The 20,378-nt window shown below is 39.2% G+C and overlaps 1 protein-coding gene across 18 annotated transcripts in view; it reads right to left on the reverse strand.

Moving 5' to 3' along the window:
• Positions 1 to 15,422: 15,422 nt before the first annotated feature.
• Positions 15,423 to 20,378, reverse strand: part of CHL1 (cell adhesion molecule L1 like) — a 135,937-nt gene continuing 130,981 nt past the window's right edge. For all 18 annotated transcript variants that reach the window (XM_065075345.1, XM_065075338.1, XM_065075344.1 and 15 more), the window contains one exon: positions 15,423 to 20,324. In XM_065075345.1, coding sequence (XP_064931417.1) covers positions 20,108 to 20,324 — 217 coding nt within the window. In that variant the 3' untranslated portion in view covers positions 15,423 to 20,107. The remainder of the gene's footprint in view (positions 20,325 to 20,378) is intronic.

The following is a 20,378-nucleotide window of genomic DNA, read 5'->3' on the forward strand; positions in this document are numbered from 1 at the left end:
ATTTTATCTGTGCAACAGTAATCATGAGATGCTTGAGAGCACAACCCAGATAAGCTACTGGACAGTAAACACCTGTTGCGTGTGTTTTGACAACTTGCACAGAGCTCACCAGGAGACACCACTTGCACAAGGAGCAAGAGATGAGCATGGTACAGACCTTACACAACTCAGCCAGAGTCTGTGCCAGCATTCCAGGGCTAGGGCTCTTGTCTTTGCTCTTTCTTTTCCTAATGCCAGTTTTCTTTCTCAGCTTGTTCTTCGCTGCAGGAGACAAGTTTCACCATTTAGCACAACAGAGGAGACCACCAGCTCATCCTAGCAAGCAGCAAAGGACTACATGGTGGTATATATTGATGGTCGGTCGCCCATACATAGACATACCCTCCCCCACTTTCATACCTTTGATTTTCCTTTTATAGCTTAAAAATATCACGGTTTCACTGGCCACACCACAGAGATGCTGCAGGGGTTCTCTGTGACTGACACTTCTATGAAAATCTTGTAGTGGTGGGCAATATACTCTGATAAGTAATCTATGTTTTATTTCTTTCCCTTTGCAATAGTCTCCCATAATGTTTGCTGTTGTTGTGGTGGTTGGTTGCTTGGGGTTTTGTTTGTGTGTGTGTGATTTTTTTTAATAAGGTTGTGTGATCAACATTTCATATTAACTTTCTGATAATTCACTCCCATGTGACTCAAGTAGGAACCAGAACTCTAAATGAAATTACAGCTCCTTGTAATTCATAGTCATTTGTGAATTACTGTATGTTAGCACTAACACCAATGAAAGACAGCCCGACAATACTCAGTATGTACATATTACAATAATGAAGTCTCATCAGAAATACTATAAAAAGTGAATTCCATATGTTTCACAAAAATTGCATGTTAATTGCACAAAACCAGAATCAATGAGCAGCTATGGAAAGAACATTTGCAAACATTAAAATAGCTAAAAAGTATATTCTATGTTTTTTAGGACTTGGAAGCTGAAGGTAACGCGTCAGCCCGTCAGAGAACAATTTTTGGTCCAAAAATAACTCAAAGTGACTACTATTTGACAAAATTCTGTCAATCAATAATAATCTGGACATTGCTGGTCTCATTGGAAAACACTGTAATTGTACAGACAGTACCTTTTATCAGTAGCTTCTTTAGTGATAAACACAAAGAAACACTCATTAAAAAAATAAAACCAGCAAAGCAATGTTTATTTTCTTATTTTTAAGGCTAAAAGGATATACAGCACATTAAGAAAGCCATTAAAATAAGATTTGTAGAAATAGTAAGTATTCTGAAAAAAAATAAGGTATTTGTTAATTGGTTTGGGTTGAAAGTGATGTTATCCTACCAGCTATATTCCATTGCTTTGGATTCTGTTGATTAAAAGTTAACGTATAAATCTGACATGGTTCCACCCAAATCAATAAAAAATCAATAGAATTCCATTTGCTTGCTAGAGGAACCTTGATAATCAGGCTTATCAACTTCAAACGAGCAAAAATTGATTTACTAGTCATGAGGAAAAGCCAAATCAGACTCCTAAATACATGCTAATTCTAGTAGCCTTCCTCATAGAAATTTTGTATGTAAAGGCATCCAGTAAATATTTTTATAACCTTACAAATACTATTATTAAACAGAGAAAGCTTCAAAGGTTTGCTTCCCTAAAGAAAGAGGAGAAAAACTGGAATTTTGAAGAAATGGAGAAACAGTCAAAGGGAAGCCTGTGAAAGTGAATTTCTGGAAACAAATATATTTGAGAGGTTGTAGCAAAATGTAACCTCAGCACAGCAGGGGTGAGACGAATGGGTTGTCAAAGCTGTTAGGAGCCATTCATACTTTCAGAACAGCCATGTACCAGAATGATTGTCTGTCTCACCGAGGGACTTCTCCTCCTGAGTGTTTTTTCTTTTTACTTGTAGCTAGGTCTAGGAAACAAATATTGGCCTATTTTGTAAGAAATACCAATTTTACCTGCCTAGGAATTAAATGAAAGATAAAAAATTTAACTTGGGGGAGAATGGTAAAAAAGGGAGGGAAAGTGTATCATAAAAACTGAAACCTAGAATATCCCCCTTGTGAATGATTTGATGGACTTCATTTAGTTTCAGTCTTTCACAAATATATGATATTGACTAAAATTCCAAACCAGAATGTAATTTAAATCCTCCAAATGCAACTCTTTAAAAAAGGGTCAAGCAATACTTTAAAAACATGTGGTTTTAATGAGAAAATTTGTCAAAAGCATTGTTATTTCCACAAGACAACTTTATTTCCACAGTTCCTTAACACCTAGTGGAGAATCAGGGTGGTAGTACTCAAAATGAGCTAACTGCTCTGCAGTCTCCAGAAGCCCTTCCAAACTAAGTTCCTTCAAGATTGTAGTATTTTTGGTTTTATTTTCTCCCTGAAAGAACTGGTGGTTTCTTTTTTTAACAGTAAAAAAAAATTACAAGCCAAACATAAATGTACAAATTGTATTGGTAATGTATAATCAAAGTTATTTCCAAAAATATGAGAGTATTTTCATACAGAAGATTCAACAAATAACTGAAGGGGAAAAATATGGCAGATAATTCATTGACAAAATTAGCAACAGTAAGAGATAAAACGAAGTTAGAAAAGAATCTGAAGAGCACAAGATTTCAGTGGTTGCTTTAGAATCAGGAAGAACATGAGTTCTAAAAAGAATAAAAAACCCCACCATATTTGGAAAAAAAAAATTTAGATTTTGCAGAGTCCATGAACACCTTTGCACATCCTGACCTCCAGGAGAGATACTAAAATCAGTCTTCAATTTAGATTCATGCTGCACCTTCAAAAAATATCCTTATATAGCCTGCATGGCTATTTGCACAGCTATAAATAATAGAAGAGCTTATGTAGGAATTGTCTCTGAGCTCAGTGGTCAAACACATTCTGGCAACCTGAAGGGTCAATTATCAATTTTACATTTTATCACAGATGTCCACTTCTCATTCTTCCAGGGTGGTTGCTCCAAGTCCAGAGGTCCTGTTGAGACCTGTGCCCACGCAGTCACCCCACCACGCACCCAGCCTGCTCTTCACATCCTCAACCAAAGTAAATAGCAAAATTCTTCTAACCTGCAATAGCTACCAGCTGCAGCTCTGCCCACCAGGCAGAGCCTGCCTGCCTGGAAAACCAACTGAGGTCTCTTCCAGTTCAGAGGCCATCAAAGATGGTTGGACAAATCAAGAATATTACAGAGAAATCTAGTGGTGGAAATTTGCCACAATCTTAATTTATCCAGTCAGTAGTTAATGAACACTGAACACATCGTTTGTATCCTGAGCTTTCTGGCTTCAAGCTGCAGCCAGTACATTTTCTGCCAGTATTATCTCAGCACGGATCATTAGAGACTGATCGGGGAAGTCCTTCGCCTTCTCTCCGTAACTTGAAAAGACTTAGCTTTATATGGCTGGATTGCAAAATCTTTAATAATTTGGGTGAATTTTCCCTGAACTCCCCCTGAATTTCCAAGCAGCTTCATGAATTGCTGACACCAAAACAGGACAGCAACATTGCTGCATGGAGCTTCCCCATGACAGAGAATTTCTCCCTGGACCTATTCAATATTCTTCTTTTGTACACTGCTTCTCAGGATAAAATCTATCCTGCAAGTATCAGCTACATTCGTTATTCTTAGATATATGGCCTTACATTTGGTGGTATGAAACACATATTGATTGAATGCTCATCTGACAGGCTTGTAATTACTCAGGTCATCCCATTTACCCTTTTTAAACGATGGCAGAACATGAGCTTTCTTCCAGCCTATTGAAACTTCCCTGGTGCAGGACTTATTAAAAATAAACATTAATGATCCAAAGAGCAGCTCAGACAGCTCTTAAAAATTTTAGGTGTCAGTTACCCTGACTTACTGATTTGACAGAGCCCAATGATAATAACTGCTGTTTAACAGCTTCTTAATCACTGCTGGGATATCAATTACTCCTTCCTGTGAGGCAGCAGCATCACCCTCCTCCCTCCCCACCAAGGAAAGGACAGATGCACTGATAGTGCCGATTTCATCTGCAAATGAACTGATGCAACTTGTTCAACTTCTCTTCAGTCCTGTCATATTTAAAGGACATTCTGAAACAGGTTTCAACTTGCTGGTCATGCATTTTCTCACACTCTTTTGCTTGTTAATCTTACTGTGTTGAACTCCACATTTATATTCTCTGCTATATGCACCTGATCGCCCTGCTCACCATTTGTTATTGAATATTTTGCCAGGGGTTGGAAAGGTGGGAGGAATTGGCAGAGTTTTGTTGTTTTCATCTTTGTGAAACTGAATCTTTCGGAGAATAATATATAAAATCTTGAGACCTTTTTTTCCCATTAGCACATACTAGACACAACCAAACCATTCTTCCCTGTATCAAGTGACCACTACCTTTTCATTCAGTAATCAATTACTCTCTTGCCCTGGAGATGGGGTCTAACACAGAGCTCCCTTCTGTTCGATGCAATGTATCTTGAATTAGGAAATTGCCAACCACAGATTTTAAGAGACACGAATGGCAACGTCATACCATCTCATAGCTGCTTGAGACCTTCTGCACCTGCTTCTCAGAGGAAAGGACCTTGCAACACCACAGCTGTTCTGCTTCTCCCATAAGTCCACCTCTGCCTGCTCCTTCTACCCTGCAAACATACATTGCAAAACAGAGAGTCAAAAAGATCCTGTGGGATTTGTTTTCCTAGCAGACATGACCAAGTGCCCCATCTTGTAGTTTAGCTATTAGAAAACTGAACTCAAACACTGACAGCTCATTTGTATTAATTGCCTGTGACTGACAAGGGTAACGTGCTGTGGTCTAAGTGCCTTTTTTCCGTGCCTTCTGCCTATTTGCTTCTTCCAAAAGAGCAGAGCCACCAATTTTTGTATTCAATACAAGCAATACCAGTTTAATTAAATTTACAGGGTTATAAGTGACCAGCTACAACTCTTCTCATCTGTTCGTACAGGTCACTAGAACTGAGAAATCTCCATTTCATTGCTGACATCTTCATTTTAAGTGCTCCCTCAGTCCCCTATTGACCTTTTCCCCAACACTCCCATATTTTTTAAGCTGTTTTCTACCTTTCGTTCAGCTATTCCCACTGCATTAGCTTGGGAGGGTTGAAGCAAAAATCTTCTCCTGCCAGAGAAGTCAGAACAGCAATCCATAAAATTAAAACCCCCATTTTGTGCTATTACTGCAAGATTTGGACATTTCTTTTACCCCTTTAAACCCCTTAGAGCCAGTCATAGGTGAAACCAGAGGCCGCCACACCATTACCCTTCAACAGAGATCATCATCATCACCACCACCATGATGGGTATCTGAATCCTGCTGAGACAGGCACTGCCAGTGATGCCCCAGCAATGCAAAAGCACTGCATTGTTCTCCAAAGTGCAAACAAACAAAATATCCTACTACTTTAAGCACAACCCTAGAGAGGATTGACCCGTGGGCAGATACTCCTCCCTGTACCACCGAGAGCCCCCTGGCTCCTCTCCTCCAGCATCCCTGTGCACTTTTCCCAGGGCAGCCAGGGCTACGCTTCCATTGTGGTTCAGAAACCTGAAAATTGGAATAAAGCAGCTTAAAACCCACTTATCTCCTGTAGTTTCTCAGTAGCTCTGTCTGAGGTTAGCTCAGCTCTTTGCCCAAGCCCAGAAGAAATGCCCAAATGCTTTGTCCTTATCTCCAGCTCCAATTTCCTCCTGAACCTGCCTTTTCTTTGGGTCAAGCAGGAGAGTTCCTGCAGCCCTCACTCCCTTCAGTCAGTGCTCAAAGTGCGGTTATGCTAATGTAGGCAAGGTTACTGCTTCCAGCTGCAATCTCTTCAAAGCAGCAGAGGTTGCCTTTGAAGGAGTGGAAGGAATAAAAATGAAACACAATTTTCAACTGCACAGGCATGAAGGAGGGAGGAAGGAACAAGGTGCCAGGGCTCTGTGTCACAAGTCCATCCCAGGAGCTTGTGCTCAGAAATCAGTTAGTGTTTGCTGTGCTGCTGGACACTGCACTACAGACACCAGGCAGTTAGAGATGAGCTTGGCTGCTCTAAAACAGCAGAGAACTTCCTTGAAGTGACCACACACTAAACACGTTCATTGCACAGCTCCTTCCTGTCTCACCATCCTCTGCTTTTGCTGCACAACACTCCCTGATGAGAGAACAGCCACCAAGGGAGACTTCAACAACTGATTCTCTAGCAATTAATGAGAACAAAATTTTCTTGGGTTGTTTTGGTATACTTTTCCTAATGTTATGGTGGTGGGTTGTTTTTTTTTCTGGAATGAGGGAGAAAAATAATAATAGAAGTGGTTCTTATAAATCGCTTTGATCTGTAGGTTTCAAAGCACTTTGCAAAGGAAAAGATTACAAAAATAGGTTAATGTACAAGTGAAGTAGGTAGTAATTGCAAAACAACACCAGCTGTCAACTCCAAGAATCCTTTCAACACCAGCTCTACCTATACATAGCAGAGTGGCATGGTGGGGACAAGACAACATATAGAAGGAAAACTGGCTTTCGTGTCTCATCTGCTGTTTTCATCTAGTAAGAGTCTGTACCAGAAAATTCACTTCATCAGGGAAATGCAAAACTCCTGTTTGATTTATCATGCCTAATTTCTGAGTATGACAGTTAAGAAAAAAGAAACATAAGCACCAGAATTTGGAAATGTATTGAGTATGAATACTGTCTGACTGGACTTCTATCTTTAGGGAAGAGAAGAGAAAATATTTTCTGAATAAACCATAGTAATCTTACTGAAAAAACCCCACAATAAATCCATGCTCCTAAGTTGAGACATATACAAACTGACAGTGAAAGTGCAGCTCAAATTAAGTATATAAGACATCCCTTTAGAGTTCATGCCATGTCTGATTCACTTTGAAATTGACGTGATCACATTTTACTTTTCATGAGAAGTCTAAGAAAAATAAAGGAAGTTTGGATCCCTATGAAAATAGGGAAAATCTTTAGCACAATGGTAAATTATTTCTAATTCACTGCAAGGGAATCATAAAATAAATGACATGGAGCTGTCAAGTAAAATTACTCTAAACAGCTCTAAAAATCTCACAAGGAAACTTCCTTCTTCTGCAAAAATATCATTACAAGGAAGTGGGTCAACAGTATAAGTTTAAATGTAAATTCCTCAGTATACCATGACTAAATAAAACCAAGAGGAAATCTTGGTTTAAAAATCTGACTTGATTCATCTTTAATGCAGACAGTATACTTGTAAGATTTGCACTAGAAGCCAACAGCTTCTATATAAGAACTTCTTAACAGCAAGCAAGGGCCTGATTTCAGCCTCCGCTGCAGAAATCTGACATCCTTGCATCTAAATCGACTTTAGACCAGCAGACTCAGGCTCTGACTCCAGACATGACTTATATTCCCAGTGCTAAGCCCTTCTGCATCCTTACCTGCTGGCCAGACCCCATGTTATGGCTGAAACACACATAACCCAGCTGAAGGATGCTATAAATATATATTTTTTTTTTTTTCCTCTCCTCCTTTTCCTTTTAATTGCCTTGGTCAGTTGCAGCCCTGTGTGTGCCTGACCTCCACTAGATCAAGCCTCAGGCTGTTTTCCCTGCTACCTGCTGCTGCAGGAGAATTGCAGAGGGAAAACACTGCGGGAGCTCTGGCCACTTTCTTCTCATCAGAAAGTACCTGTAGCAGAGATATTGTCTTGAGAGTCCTCCATTAGCCATGAAGATGCATTTGATATGGAGTTGAAGCTGAGCAGACTGACTAGGCCACTGTTGCCGTGTGTTTTAAATCAGAGACAGAGCTCAAAGCAGCCAAAGGCAAACCTGGCCCAGTTTCTCCTCTTTCTCTCTGGGGAGAACTCAATCAAGAATTGATTAATGCTTGAATTCTCATCAAGAATTAATAAGTTCCTGATGCGGTGAAAATGAATAGTCTCAGAGAAGCAGCTAAGCTTGTTTTGTATAGTGGAAAAAAAAAAAAAATATATGTATTTGGCAACTCTGGTGCAGTGGCTAAGTTACAGAGAAGGGGAATTCTGAATTCCCTGACTGTTTATGCTTTTTTAATCATGTAATGAATCAATTGACTGAAGGCCAGTTCTCAGAGATGTCTCAGAAGAGACGATGTTTTCACCACCGTTTTCTCAAGCTTAGTCACGGTGCTTCAACTCCTTACAACCATAAATGAGAGATCCAGGCACATCTCTTCACAGTCTTGATTGGATCCAGGTCCCAGTAAATGGGAACACCAAAGCTCAGGTTGCTTTTCCAGTGTTTCAAATTTTGTGGTTCTCTAGAGCTTTTGCATTTTACCACTAGGCAAGAACAGCAGATAAGGCTGAAATAAGACTAAATGATTTTTTTTTTTTTTCCTATGGAGTTAATTGATTTGTTTGAAGCAACTCATTCTTGTTCCCCATGTGCACTGTTTGGAGCACCCATTCGGAAAGGGACCCTCCAGCCTCAGGTGGGTCAAGTGTCCATGTTACACCTGCTCTAACAGGGTCCTCTCTCCCAGGCTACTGCTGAAGACCCCATCCCACCAATACAGGTACACTGGAGGACAATATATACCAACATCCACCTGCCTTGGTATCCAGTTAGGTCTGCCACAGTCACACCTGCCGAAGTAAAGCTGCAAGGAGACAGGCAAAATCTGCCAGAAGTCCTTCCCCAAGCTCATATACAAGGAGCTTTGCATCATTACAAATGGGAGCTTTGAGGTACACACACCCAGGAAAGGAACTACTGGGAGATGATAAAGACCAGTGTGAAAAATCCAGCTGTACCAGCTGATGTCAAGCACCTGCAGGTAAGGCAGCAGCTAAGCACAGGACCCAGGTGCTTTAGCTATTCTAAAACTCTAGTCTTAAATCCTTAAGCAGCAAAAGTTTCAGGAAAAACAAAACAGATGCTGAAGTACAGTTAAGTCTCAAGAACTGGAGGTGAGAAAGAGCACATGTTACTGAGGTGCAGGGAACATTGTCATTCAGTCCAGGAGGGAGAAGACTTCGGAAGATACTAATCTCGGGTGATTTCTTACAATCACTATGTCCTCAAATCCTTCCAGAGGACATAGCCAAGGAGGCTGTAAAAGTTATTATCTGAAGAGACATAGGAGCAAGCAATATCCCTGGCACAATTGTTACATATAATTATCTTGAAGCATTTCCTGGAAGAGTCATCATGCATGTTGCAACATCTGCCTATTTCCCTGGTGTAACTACAGCAACACTTGCTTTTCTGCTCTGACTGGCAAAGAACAGAAGGGATTTGGAAAGACAGCAAGGAGCAGAAATGCCAGGTGAATATTGCAGAATGTGAAATTCCACACTGTATTTGTTTATATTTAGCAATCATTTGCTCTTCTGAAAAAAAATGTTATCAAATGGCGATCATCTGGAATTAAAAAGCTAAGCATGACTTGTGTTCACATCACCAGCAGATGTTTGATCTGCAGAAGACGGCTGCATGAAAGAGCTGTGCTACACTGCTCATTGCCAGCCTGGAGGGATGTGGATTGTAAAATGTAACTTACAGATGCCTCACAATGATAACTGAAATTAAGGTAGAACTGAATAAAATATCATTGCAAAGACATAATTAAAAAGTCTATATCACATATCTGTTCCATACAGTAGAAGGGGGAGTTTGGTGCGTGTTTTTTTGTTTGTTTGTTTTCCCCTCCTGTGTGTAGGTGTTTTTTTCTTGTGTGGGTATGGGGTCTTTTTGGTTTTCTCCTTTTTTATGCTTGACACCAGAAAAAAGGTTTCTGTTTTATTTCATCCATTTTACTCCATTGCTGCATGAATATTCATTTGTGTACATGTAACAACAGCAGAAAAATATATTCCCAAAGAAACTTACAGAATAGACTGAATTTCCATAGTGAAGTTTGTTTGCTTTTTCCCCTCCTTCTGTGACAAGATCAGGTCCAATACTGATGTAATTCCACCTCAGATCTCTTTGTCTTTTCAGCTGCTAATCAGGCATGGCTTTGTTCAAAACTCACCTTTATACATACAACTTAAAGTCAGCGGTAAGTTCAGCTTGAAAGTCTAAGCTGGACATGCAGGGTGTCTGCAGACATTTCACCCGGATACAAGTTTCATCCTCCTTATTCTTTTATCCCTCCTTCTCTCTCAGCTACAAAATAAGCACTGCCACAGAAAACAGCATGTGTCCTGCTCAGGGAATCAGTAAAGGACTTTTTCCCCCCTTATAGAAAGGAATTAAAGTGCATAAATAGTTAATAAATTACAAAAGAGACAACACACATTTTTTGGCCCTTGCTGATAAGCATTTTCTTTAATTACATGAGTAAAATCAGACCAGAAACTGTTGCTTCAATCCATGCATTACTCTTGTTTTACAGAAAGCGAGGAACAAATAAAGCTGTAAATTATTCTCCATCTCCAGAAGGAAACCAAAAGGTAGTCTGGAGCAGTGCTCTAGCTGCAATGGGAACACCTCAGCTGGGGAATGCTGAGGATGTATCACCTCAATCACATCATTCAGAAATAGCTAATATGCTGGGTTTTGTCAGAAAACAGCTATGGGCTACGCCACTGCAGTAGAACCTGTTCTATTGCCCAAGAAAATTGTTGCTAAAGGTTGAAAGTAAGAAAAAGCACAAAGCCAGTCGATACCTTCTCATAAAAACCCTCATCAATACATCTATATCTGCCAGTTAAAGTGACATGAAGCAAGTACTGGTAGAAAGTGATAAAGACAAGAAATATTTTGCGACATTCTCGGTACCTTCTTTGGCTGGGAAACTAAACTACCTTAAAAGAAAAAAAAAAATAGAGAGACATGATGCTTTAAGACTAATTGAACCAATAATCAAAGGCTGTCTCTAATTCCTGGACTAGGAAGTCAATTACTGAAATAAATTTGACAGCAGATAGATGGCAACAGTGTGCAATTACCATTTAAAGACTTGATAATTATGGCAAGAATTAGTCTGTATTTTTAACTGCAGCAAAATCCATCAATTTTTGGTAGTTATTATCTTGATTATAAGAAACTGATTCAGCTATGTCTTGTCAAACTGACAGAAACCTGAAAATACAATGGACACTGATAACAGGCTGATGAAAAGAGCCAGATGAGTTTAAAGTTTAAAATTTCCTAACTCAAAACTTAAATTGCAGATGTGAGAAACTTTTAATGTTCAGAACGTTTGGCAAGGAGAGATGTAGACAAATTTAAACTTATAAGTAATAGTAGTGAGAAATACACACTTTGAGGTTTGACAAAATTAGTCAAAACACAGGCTTCTTTTTCAGACATTTAAACTCTCATTTTTGAAAGTCAGATTCAGGCATAGGGTTACACTCCTGCATATTTAAAGAATTACTATGCCTTTCCATTTGCCACAGATTTTCAAAACTTTTCGTTCACAGGTTCATGCTTTCAGAGCTCCACAAGGTTGGCAAGTAGGGGTTTCTTTGTAACTATTTATTTAAATATTTGTATGTTAAATGTAGATTAATCAGTAAATCATGCATTGAGCTTGACAACTTTTCTTCCTTGAGGTGAACTGTATTTTTCTTTCCCCCCCCATTGAAACAATGTGCAAGCAGAACAGTTAAATTGTCCCTGTTATTCATAATTCTGCAGTCCTAGGACTCCAGGAGCTGGGAGGTTCAGAAAAGTCAGAATCAGGTAAACCCACAGAGACTCTGCTGCCCTGGAAGAGTGAATACCTGCCCAGGAGGGCAGCAGCTCAGCTGAGCGTAGCAGAGCTCAGCACTAACTGCATGAACAAACAAACAAGACCAAACAGAAAAAAGTGTAAAACATGGCAGCCAAGAGGCATTGTGACAACAACATCAACCGTCATTCCAACAGCATCAGCCCTCTAACTGCTGCTTTCCAATGAGAACCACATTCCCTTGGGGTGCCTGTACAAGCACTTGATGGGCTTTGTGCACCCTACATGATGGAGCAGGGGGATGTGACAGAGGTCACTCTCCCCCTGTCCCTCCTCTCTAAGGAAATGAGCATTTGTTGCATGGAGTTTTAAAACCTGCAGAGTAATTTTTTTATTATTATTTATTTATTTTTTAAGAAAAGCACACACCAAAAAAACCCCAGTCAGAAATAGTTCAGACATCTTGACCCACAGCAGTTTCAAAATCCCAGGTGCATCTCTAAGCGGAACACATCCTTCACCCCGAAGAGATGAGAGAGATTACAGACAGTGAGAAAAATGCATGGTGAGGAGGAATCACCAATGCAAACAGGCTGGTAGTTTTCCAAGACCAGGAACCATGGAGTTGAGGGATCAATATAGACAGAACCTGATAGAAAGTCAAGAGGAAGAAGAAAAACATTTTTGTACTGGAGAGGCAGTTGTGCTGCCTCAGGAATAACAACAGACCTGCTTCAGAAGAAACATATTAATAGAAAACCAGCCCCCCTCATCCAGGCAGGAGAAAAGGGAAAACCCCACAGCACATGCTCTAAACCAACTCTAGAGGAGCAAAGCCCTTTGACAGGAATCACAGCCCTGTAAATCTCCCCAGCAAAATATCCAGACCTTCCCACATTGCTCTTTAAGGTAAAAGCAGTAACACACTCATTTTCCCAGAGCAGGTGTGCTCTTACCTGGGTGTCTGGGTCACCTTCGCACAGCCATGCAGTTTCCTGCAGCTCCATCCCAGCAAACACACAGGAGATGTGGACTCACCTCCCAGTCCTACTCTCACACCAGGAGCTGTAACACTTTCTCATCCATCAAGAGGTAAGGGAAACCCATTGCAGTCATAACGTAACTTCATCTCAGATTAGAAGGAAAGGCTACTGATTTGTTACCAGGATAATTAAGGATAAATAAGTACCACCTGTATGTAATTTCCTTCAGGAGAAGCCTCTCCTCCTCACACCAACTGCTTCTCACCTCTATCCCAGGTGAAGAGCAGCTCTCAAAGTGACCTGTTCCCAAAAGTTTCAGTCAGTTAAATTACTGCAAACATGCTGGAAAAGCAGAGCAACACAAAGCCATGGAACTCCAAACCAAGACCATTTTGTCAAAGTAAAAAACCACAAACAAAACATACTGCTGCATGTATTCTGTTTTGAGATGTTCCTGCCCTTACGTCCCAAGAAAACAGGGAGGACCGTGCTGCAATCCCCAGGATGGGCTGGATATGATTATATAAATTCTACAGGCTTTTTATATATATTTTTTTTTTCTTTAATGGAACGTGTTGTAGTCCTGGCAGCCAGGCAGAAATGTCTTGTGTGCCTCCAGGGATGCTGCACTAAGGAAGGTGCACAGCAGGAATTGCCAGCTGGGCACTGTGTGCCCAGGCAGTGAGGAAGGGGTTTTTTTACAGTAATACCTATAAGTACCCATATCTCCAGGCAGTGATGGGCTGGGACAGCTTGTCTGTGCAGGTTTAGCCACATTAAGTGGGGATGCAGCCTCAGTGAGGCCATCGGAGTCTCGAACATAGCAAAAACAACACACAGTTCTTGTTAAGTAAGGCCCATAAATCTGCAGAGTTTACACATTTCCAACGAGTGAGACTGCTGGTATTTCCCACTGGGTGACTGACTTCTCTGCATTTCAAGCTTGCTAACAGATGGTAAAAGTCCAAAAGCGAAGACACTTAACTGCAATACTGAATAACATAATGAAACGTTTGAACATTAGAAATAGCACTCTGCCCCCAAAATAATGCCAACTTGGTAATATAAGCAAAATATCAAATAAAGGTATATTGGTCTCAGACTTTGTCCTTAAACCTTTCCTCAGAGATTTTTCAGCTGGGTGTCAGCAGAGGTTGTGGGATGCGGTGAGACAGGATCTGCAGCCCATGTACCTGACAGTGGCAGCAGCATCTATATTCTCACTCCAGTGAAGCACATGATTGTAAGACTTTTTCCTCTCCATTATGTTATTGAGAAAAGTGTAAATCTCACTATTTCAGAATATGAATAATAATAATATAACAACTTGGGATGCCCTTGATGCCTTCCTGAAAGGCGAATGATAGTTAGCAAGTCCTACTTGTTTCTGCATTTGCATTGACTGTATTCAAGATTTTTTGCAGGTGAAGAATGGATTTAAAAAGCCCTGAAACCTTCCTGTGAAGTAGCTAAAAAGATGAGGAACAAAAAACAAATGTACAAGAGCATTTCTCTTACTGAGACATAGAAAACATAGTTAAGGTTAGAAGTCAGGGATTATTCTCTATGTGAGCAATTTATGTCTCACACTTAAGCAGTGCACAGACATTTCCAATTTCTGTTAAATACAATTTCTGTTAAATTTCTTTTTAAGTAAAAAAGGTGAGAGATTTTGCAGCAATATCAGCAGCCATGGATTTTTCTGCTGGCTTTCAAGGAGTCCTCAGTAGCAGCAGTTTTGATGTTTCAGGTATCAGAGGGGTGGACCCACATTACATTGGTCTGGCCTGGTTAACTTTTCTCTATGGACTGCCGGAATAGATTTAAAGAAATCATATAATCATATAACACTGAATATTGGGGGGCGGAGGGGTGGGAGGGGCAGGAAATGGGACAGAATGATCATTTAAATACTCAGTCACAAAAGAACTAGGATATTTTGGTCTTTTCCTATTTTCTTTAACAAACAAAGAACATTTGTTATATTTCTACATAGGTAATGCATAGATTTCAGACCTTTAGCATAAGTGGAGTTTTCCCTAACCAAGCGATAAGAAGAAAAGAAAGAGTATTATTGGGTTTCTAGGTGCCTGGGCATTTACAAAATCACCATTATTCTGGTGATCTTTAATGATGAGGAGTAGAAATTCACCATGCTAATCATTATATTTGTATTCCACTATGCATAACTGAATCAGCTCCATTCACTTCTGTTCATGCCTGGTATGTTGAGCTTTTGTCTTCCATTTCATGGCTAAGTGTCTTTTAATAGTGGATAATGTTATATTTGCAGGTGTTTCACATGCCACTTGGCTTAAAGCTCTGCATGGTCAGGAGGTTATGGGATGTTAACTGATGCAATCAGAGTATATAAAGCATGTTATAGATGCTATTATTATATAGTATGATAGGTTGATCCAGGAGATGATCATACCATAAAATAAATGAGGCATTTGAATTCAGGGTGTTTGTAGTTCAGGTTCATTCCTGCTTTGATGCAGACCATACCTTGATGATTGTTTGTCCATGGAGTTTGTCAGTCCTAGCGAAACCCAAAGGGCAGCTTGACCTTGGCAGAAGACAAAAAAAACCAAACCACCACACGCCACAAGCTAGAGAGGGCTATGAATGACAAAACAAATTCCCAGCATAGAGATGGTATCAGAAAAACAACAGCAACTAATAAAAACCCACCCCAAAAAAAACCCCCAAAAAAAAACCAAAACCAAAAACTTGCTGACTACAGCTAAGGCTCTTGAAGATTACATCAAGTCAAACTTTTATTAGCAAAGTTGTATTTCATGTAAAATGAAAATATCTTTTAAAACCATACGTGCACATACGCATGATACAAACAGCAACTACAGTACAACACATTTGTCTAAACTTTAATAAATGCACACTAACATTTAGCTCAAAAAGTAACATTGTAACAGTGACACCACATTTGCTTTGATCTTTTCTCATGAAATTACAAAGTATCTTGTTTAATAATAATAAAAACCGAAAGAGACAGTGTGCTTTGGCTCAAACTCACCTACCGGTTCCTGCCTGAAAACTGAACAAATCAGTGCAGATCACTTGAGACTTCTGCATGAAAGATATGGAGTTGCAATGTAAACATGTACTCGTATTCCAACATGGTTTATGCACCTTATTTTGAAATACTACACGTTATCAGAGATGCAGCTGAGGGCTTGATCCATTGCCAAACAACAGAAATTCTCTTGCCGTGAAGAACTTCCTTTCTTTACATCCATTCTTACAGGCATATAAAATAATCCAGATTTACCACTCATCTGCAAAATAATGACTATAAAAAATTACGATGAGACTTCCTTTTGGAAGTGTTTGAGGATCAATGAATGCTATTCTAACTTTAGTTTACAAAACTGCATGTTGTACTACTGTTTAAAAAGAGACCTTTTTATACAGAAAGATTGTGCTAGCACTTGTTTTCATCTCAAAAATGATATAATCCTGAAAAAATTTATTAAAAACTCTTATGCATTGGATTTGACCCATTCAGTCAATGGAAGTAGTTATCAGAAAAAGAACTACTCATTAAAATTTGTGTAATAACACAACAAAACAAAAATCACAAATCATTAAATGACAGTCTAAGATATTTCACTCTAAAACTTTAGGTACAAGTTTTTTTTTTTTGTCTGTTTTTTAATTCATTATATGTACACAAGCGTTTTCATCCAGAGGGGAAACTCACTTTCTGATCTGGTTCCTAATTCTGCTCTTCCAGAAGATGCAGCCCCGAAGGGCTTCAGTACCCAGTCCTACACCCTTGGACTTGCTGAAGAACAGAGTCAAGTGCAAGTGAGGATTGCTTGAGACTGGGACTCCAAATTTTGCCAGACAATTAAGCTGGGGCCATTCCTACAAGTTCTTGATTGTGCAATTACATTATATATATATATATAAAATTATTATTTTTAATAAAAACCTAGGTCTGAGATTACAATCCAAAGCAAACCAACAGTACGCTGGTCTGTGAACACAAATGGCTCATTTGCACGGGAGCTGGAACACGGGGGCTTTTACTGATTCATTAGAAAAAGCTGATTTATTTGCTTAAACTTCTGTGCAGTGAAAACCACACAACTTTTTGAGAAACATTCATCCCTCTCTTGTTCCAGAGGAGGGTGGTTAAATCCACAAACCAGGATGCCTGGGGCCAGGGAAATGCCTCCTCCTTGCTGGATGAAACTGCATCCTGGGTTGACCAAGGTATCAAATCTGAAAGTGTCATTTCCCATCTCACACTTGTGCTGCCAGCAAAATGTAATAGTTTACCATAACCAAACATAACCAAACTAAAAGCCCTGGCACCAGGTAATTAATAATTTCCTACCCAGCATGGTCTGCATGCTCACATGGCTGGTCATCCTTCCTCCCAGCAGGCAGTCTGAAAGCTAGGTATTAATTGATGAAATCATCACAGCTTTCCATCAGAATAAAAAGTTACTTGATTTAATGGACTGTTTCAGAAGTACAATACAGTTGGCGATACCTTTCATTCAGCCTGCATGGCCACACTTCCTCTCACCTTTAACAAACTGCTCTAGAAAAAATTCCAGCCCATCTCCTGGCAAAGACAAAAAACTGCTCAGGAAAATGTGAGCTTGCTCTGTTAGTTTACTTTTGAAAGCAAACCTCTAAAAAAACATTAGTATCCTGCACTTTACAAGGTACATTGTATGAGTGGTACCATTACAATAGACAATAACATCCCAGTGGGGGGAAAAAGAAAAAAAAAAGGAAAAGAAATGATTGAGAAAGAGACAAAAGCTCAAGTGAGTGAGATTCCCTGGCAGTTTTGGCCATTTGTTTAACATTCATCGGGTATAATCCTTAAAAGTCACATTGTACAAATTCCATCGCACATCTTTTTGTATGATTTTTAGGCCCTGAGGCATCATGAAACACTAACATTAAGATTTAAGGATCTGAATTAAAATTTTAATAGAAAAAGCACTCATGACGGCACAGATGAGTAGCACATCACAGGAATGTCATAAACACCTCTTAGTAGCAACAGAGCAAGTGAGATAGCACAGGGGATTTATATTCATTATTCAATAATTTGACACTCACTAATATGATTTGAAATTTGTGTCTGTTTAACATCGGCGTTTTCTGGGACAATGACTCTAGCTGATCTGCAGCAGCCAAAAGTACAAGAAAATGGGTGACCGGGACTGTGGATGGGTTGGATCCAGCCTCTCCCATGTGTGTCTGGCCAAAGCTCTGCCCTGCTTGGTGACCCCATACTGGGAGGGGTCCAGCCCTTCCACAGCCCTCTGCACAGTCAGGCCTGCGTGGCTTCAGGGGGTCCACCCCAATTTTATTCCAATTATGCACTCCCTTCTTTTAGAATTATTTTTTTTTTTTTTAAATGAAAATTACTTTGGAATTTTTTTCAATATTTGGATTTAGAGAAACACAGAAAACAAAGCTTATAAATAATAAAATCAAACTCTTTATACCATGGTGTCACACTGAGAGGGAGTGGGCAGATTTCAATTCATCCTTTTACACTCATACCCTCGGCATCAATGGGGGTTTCAGGCTGACTGTTTGGGGTCTGCTTTGCCCAAATAGAGGCTAGATGAAAGGTCCTTCTGAGCAAAAACAATAATAAAAAAGAGGAACACATAAGCAGGAGGATTGAGCCCCAATGGTCTCTCACTGCTTTCGGAAACTGATGAGCACAACTGAGAATTCAATTCCCTGGTGAGGAGCCCAAACATCAGGGGAGCCACATAAAAACTGTGGGTTTATGTTGTATTGGTAACAACCTGCATTTCTGTAGCCAACTAACGAGTCTTAAGTGTAGGCATTACTGGAAACTCATAACCATGTGAGTAATTCTTGCTTCCGCTCTTTCTTCCATTGAAGTAATAGGGACCATGAAGGAGCCATTGGGGATATTTGCTTAATTACTATCACGATGCAAAATGGTTTTTAGGACCTATTCCTCATGCAGTAAAAATTTTTAAAAGATTATAAGTGAAGCGACAGTCATTTCTAAATGCAAGAAGAAATGGAGCCATATTGATACTCTACTCAAATAAGCACATTCAAAAATAAAAATGCTTTTAAAGAAATTCAGTATATTCCAATACAAAAAGACCAAAAAAATGTGCTGTACAGCTTTGATGAATTAATGTTGGAGAGGCAAAGAAAAGAACCAGATTTAAACCAGGGTTCAGTAAACAAAATATAAAAGAAACTATACCATAATATTTTCTCTTTGCTTTCGCTGTTGTTTATTTAACAATGAATAGCTTGAAAATAAATGATCTCTTGCAAGTCAGGTAGGTCTATTTTATGGGACACTAGAAAGATGTGAGATTTATATGACTGGTATACACACAACTCCATCTAAAAACTAGTTTTGCTGGTTCAAACTCATATTGAGAAGCAATCCTATTCATTCCTACACAGCTATACAGACTCATGCTAGCAACGTCTCATTTCAAAATAAACCAAGGCTGATTTTTACTTTTGTCAATATTAATATCATATGTACAATGTCTCCATGAAATGTATGCTAGCGCACAAATATACAGATATGAGACAGACAACAAGCATTTTGCTTAGAAATGCAGCTTGCAGAGACTCAGAAAAACAAATTAAAATATTTTTTTAATGATGGTGGATGGGAACCCTGTTTTGCCTTGCCACAGGAAAGTTACTGCAGCTTAACTTACTTAAGGAAATAGTGCCAGCTACTGGACAGAAGCTCCATCCACAAGGCCAGAGCTTTGTCTTTTAAGAGCAATTTTTATGTGGATAAAGTTGCATCTCTAAGTACTGGTAATTGCAGTCAGCTGTAACCACTAAATTAATTTTAGAGTATCATAAGCAAAGGAGTTTATTTCTTTATGAAAAACTGTACAATATATAGAATATATTTCTCCAGTATTTTAAATTATCATTTTTCTCAGTAGGATGGATTGTGTCACTTTGCAGAGTAACCTGATGGTTTTGTTTGATTTTCCTGTTTCATTAGAACCTCTGCAATGCAGAGGTCACCATATGTGAGTTAATACTACATATAAATGTATGTACAAAGTGACAACAGCCATATAAGAAAAAAAATACCATATAGAGAAACATATTCCAAACCTAAGAAACATACAGAGTAGTAGTTAAGTATACACATGTAACACTGAGAAATTCTGTTTTGGTAAGACTGACAAAGACAATTTTTATAATCAAGAATTATTTGTTTTGTTTAAATTAGAAGAGAACACCTAAAAATTAGGACAGAAAAGTCTGAAAAATCATCTTTTAGTGGCAGTGACTTGTTTTTATACTACCTGGCTCAATTGGCAACCTGCTTCCAACCACATGTGGTAACTGTGGAGTACTAATCAAGATAAATACCACAATTAAACACAAATTATTGTTGCTGATATTTTAGGCGTGGAGGGGAAAAGTCGCTGTAGAACTCCCAGTGCTTTCCACTGATCCTTTTTCCTTAGATCCAGAATAAGCTCCAATAAATGAACCATCTTCATTGAACATCCCATGCTCCCCTTCTCCATAATCTACCAGACTATCAGCACTTTCAGTGGCTTTAATGTCCCCGTTAATTGACTGGAGGCTGCCTTTCAGTGGCTTTTCATCGCTGTCACTACAAAACAAAGAAACGCCTTTCCAAAAATCTAGCTTTTAATTGCAAGCATGG

This window comes from Columba livia, chromosome 10 (genome assembly GCF_036013475.1).
Source record: "Columba livia isolate bColLiv1 breed racing homer chromosome 10, bColLiv1.pat.W.v2, whole genome shotgun sequence".
Lineage (NCBI taxonomy): Eukaryota > Metazoa > Chordata > Aves > Columbiformes > Columbidae > Columba > Columba livia.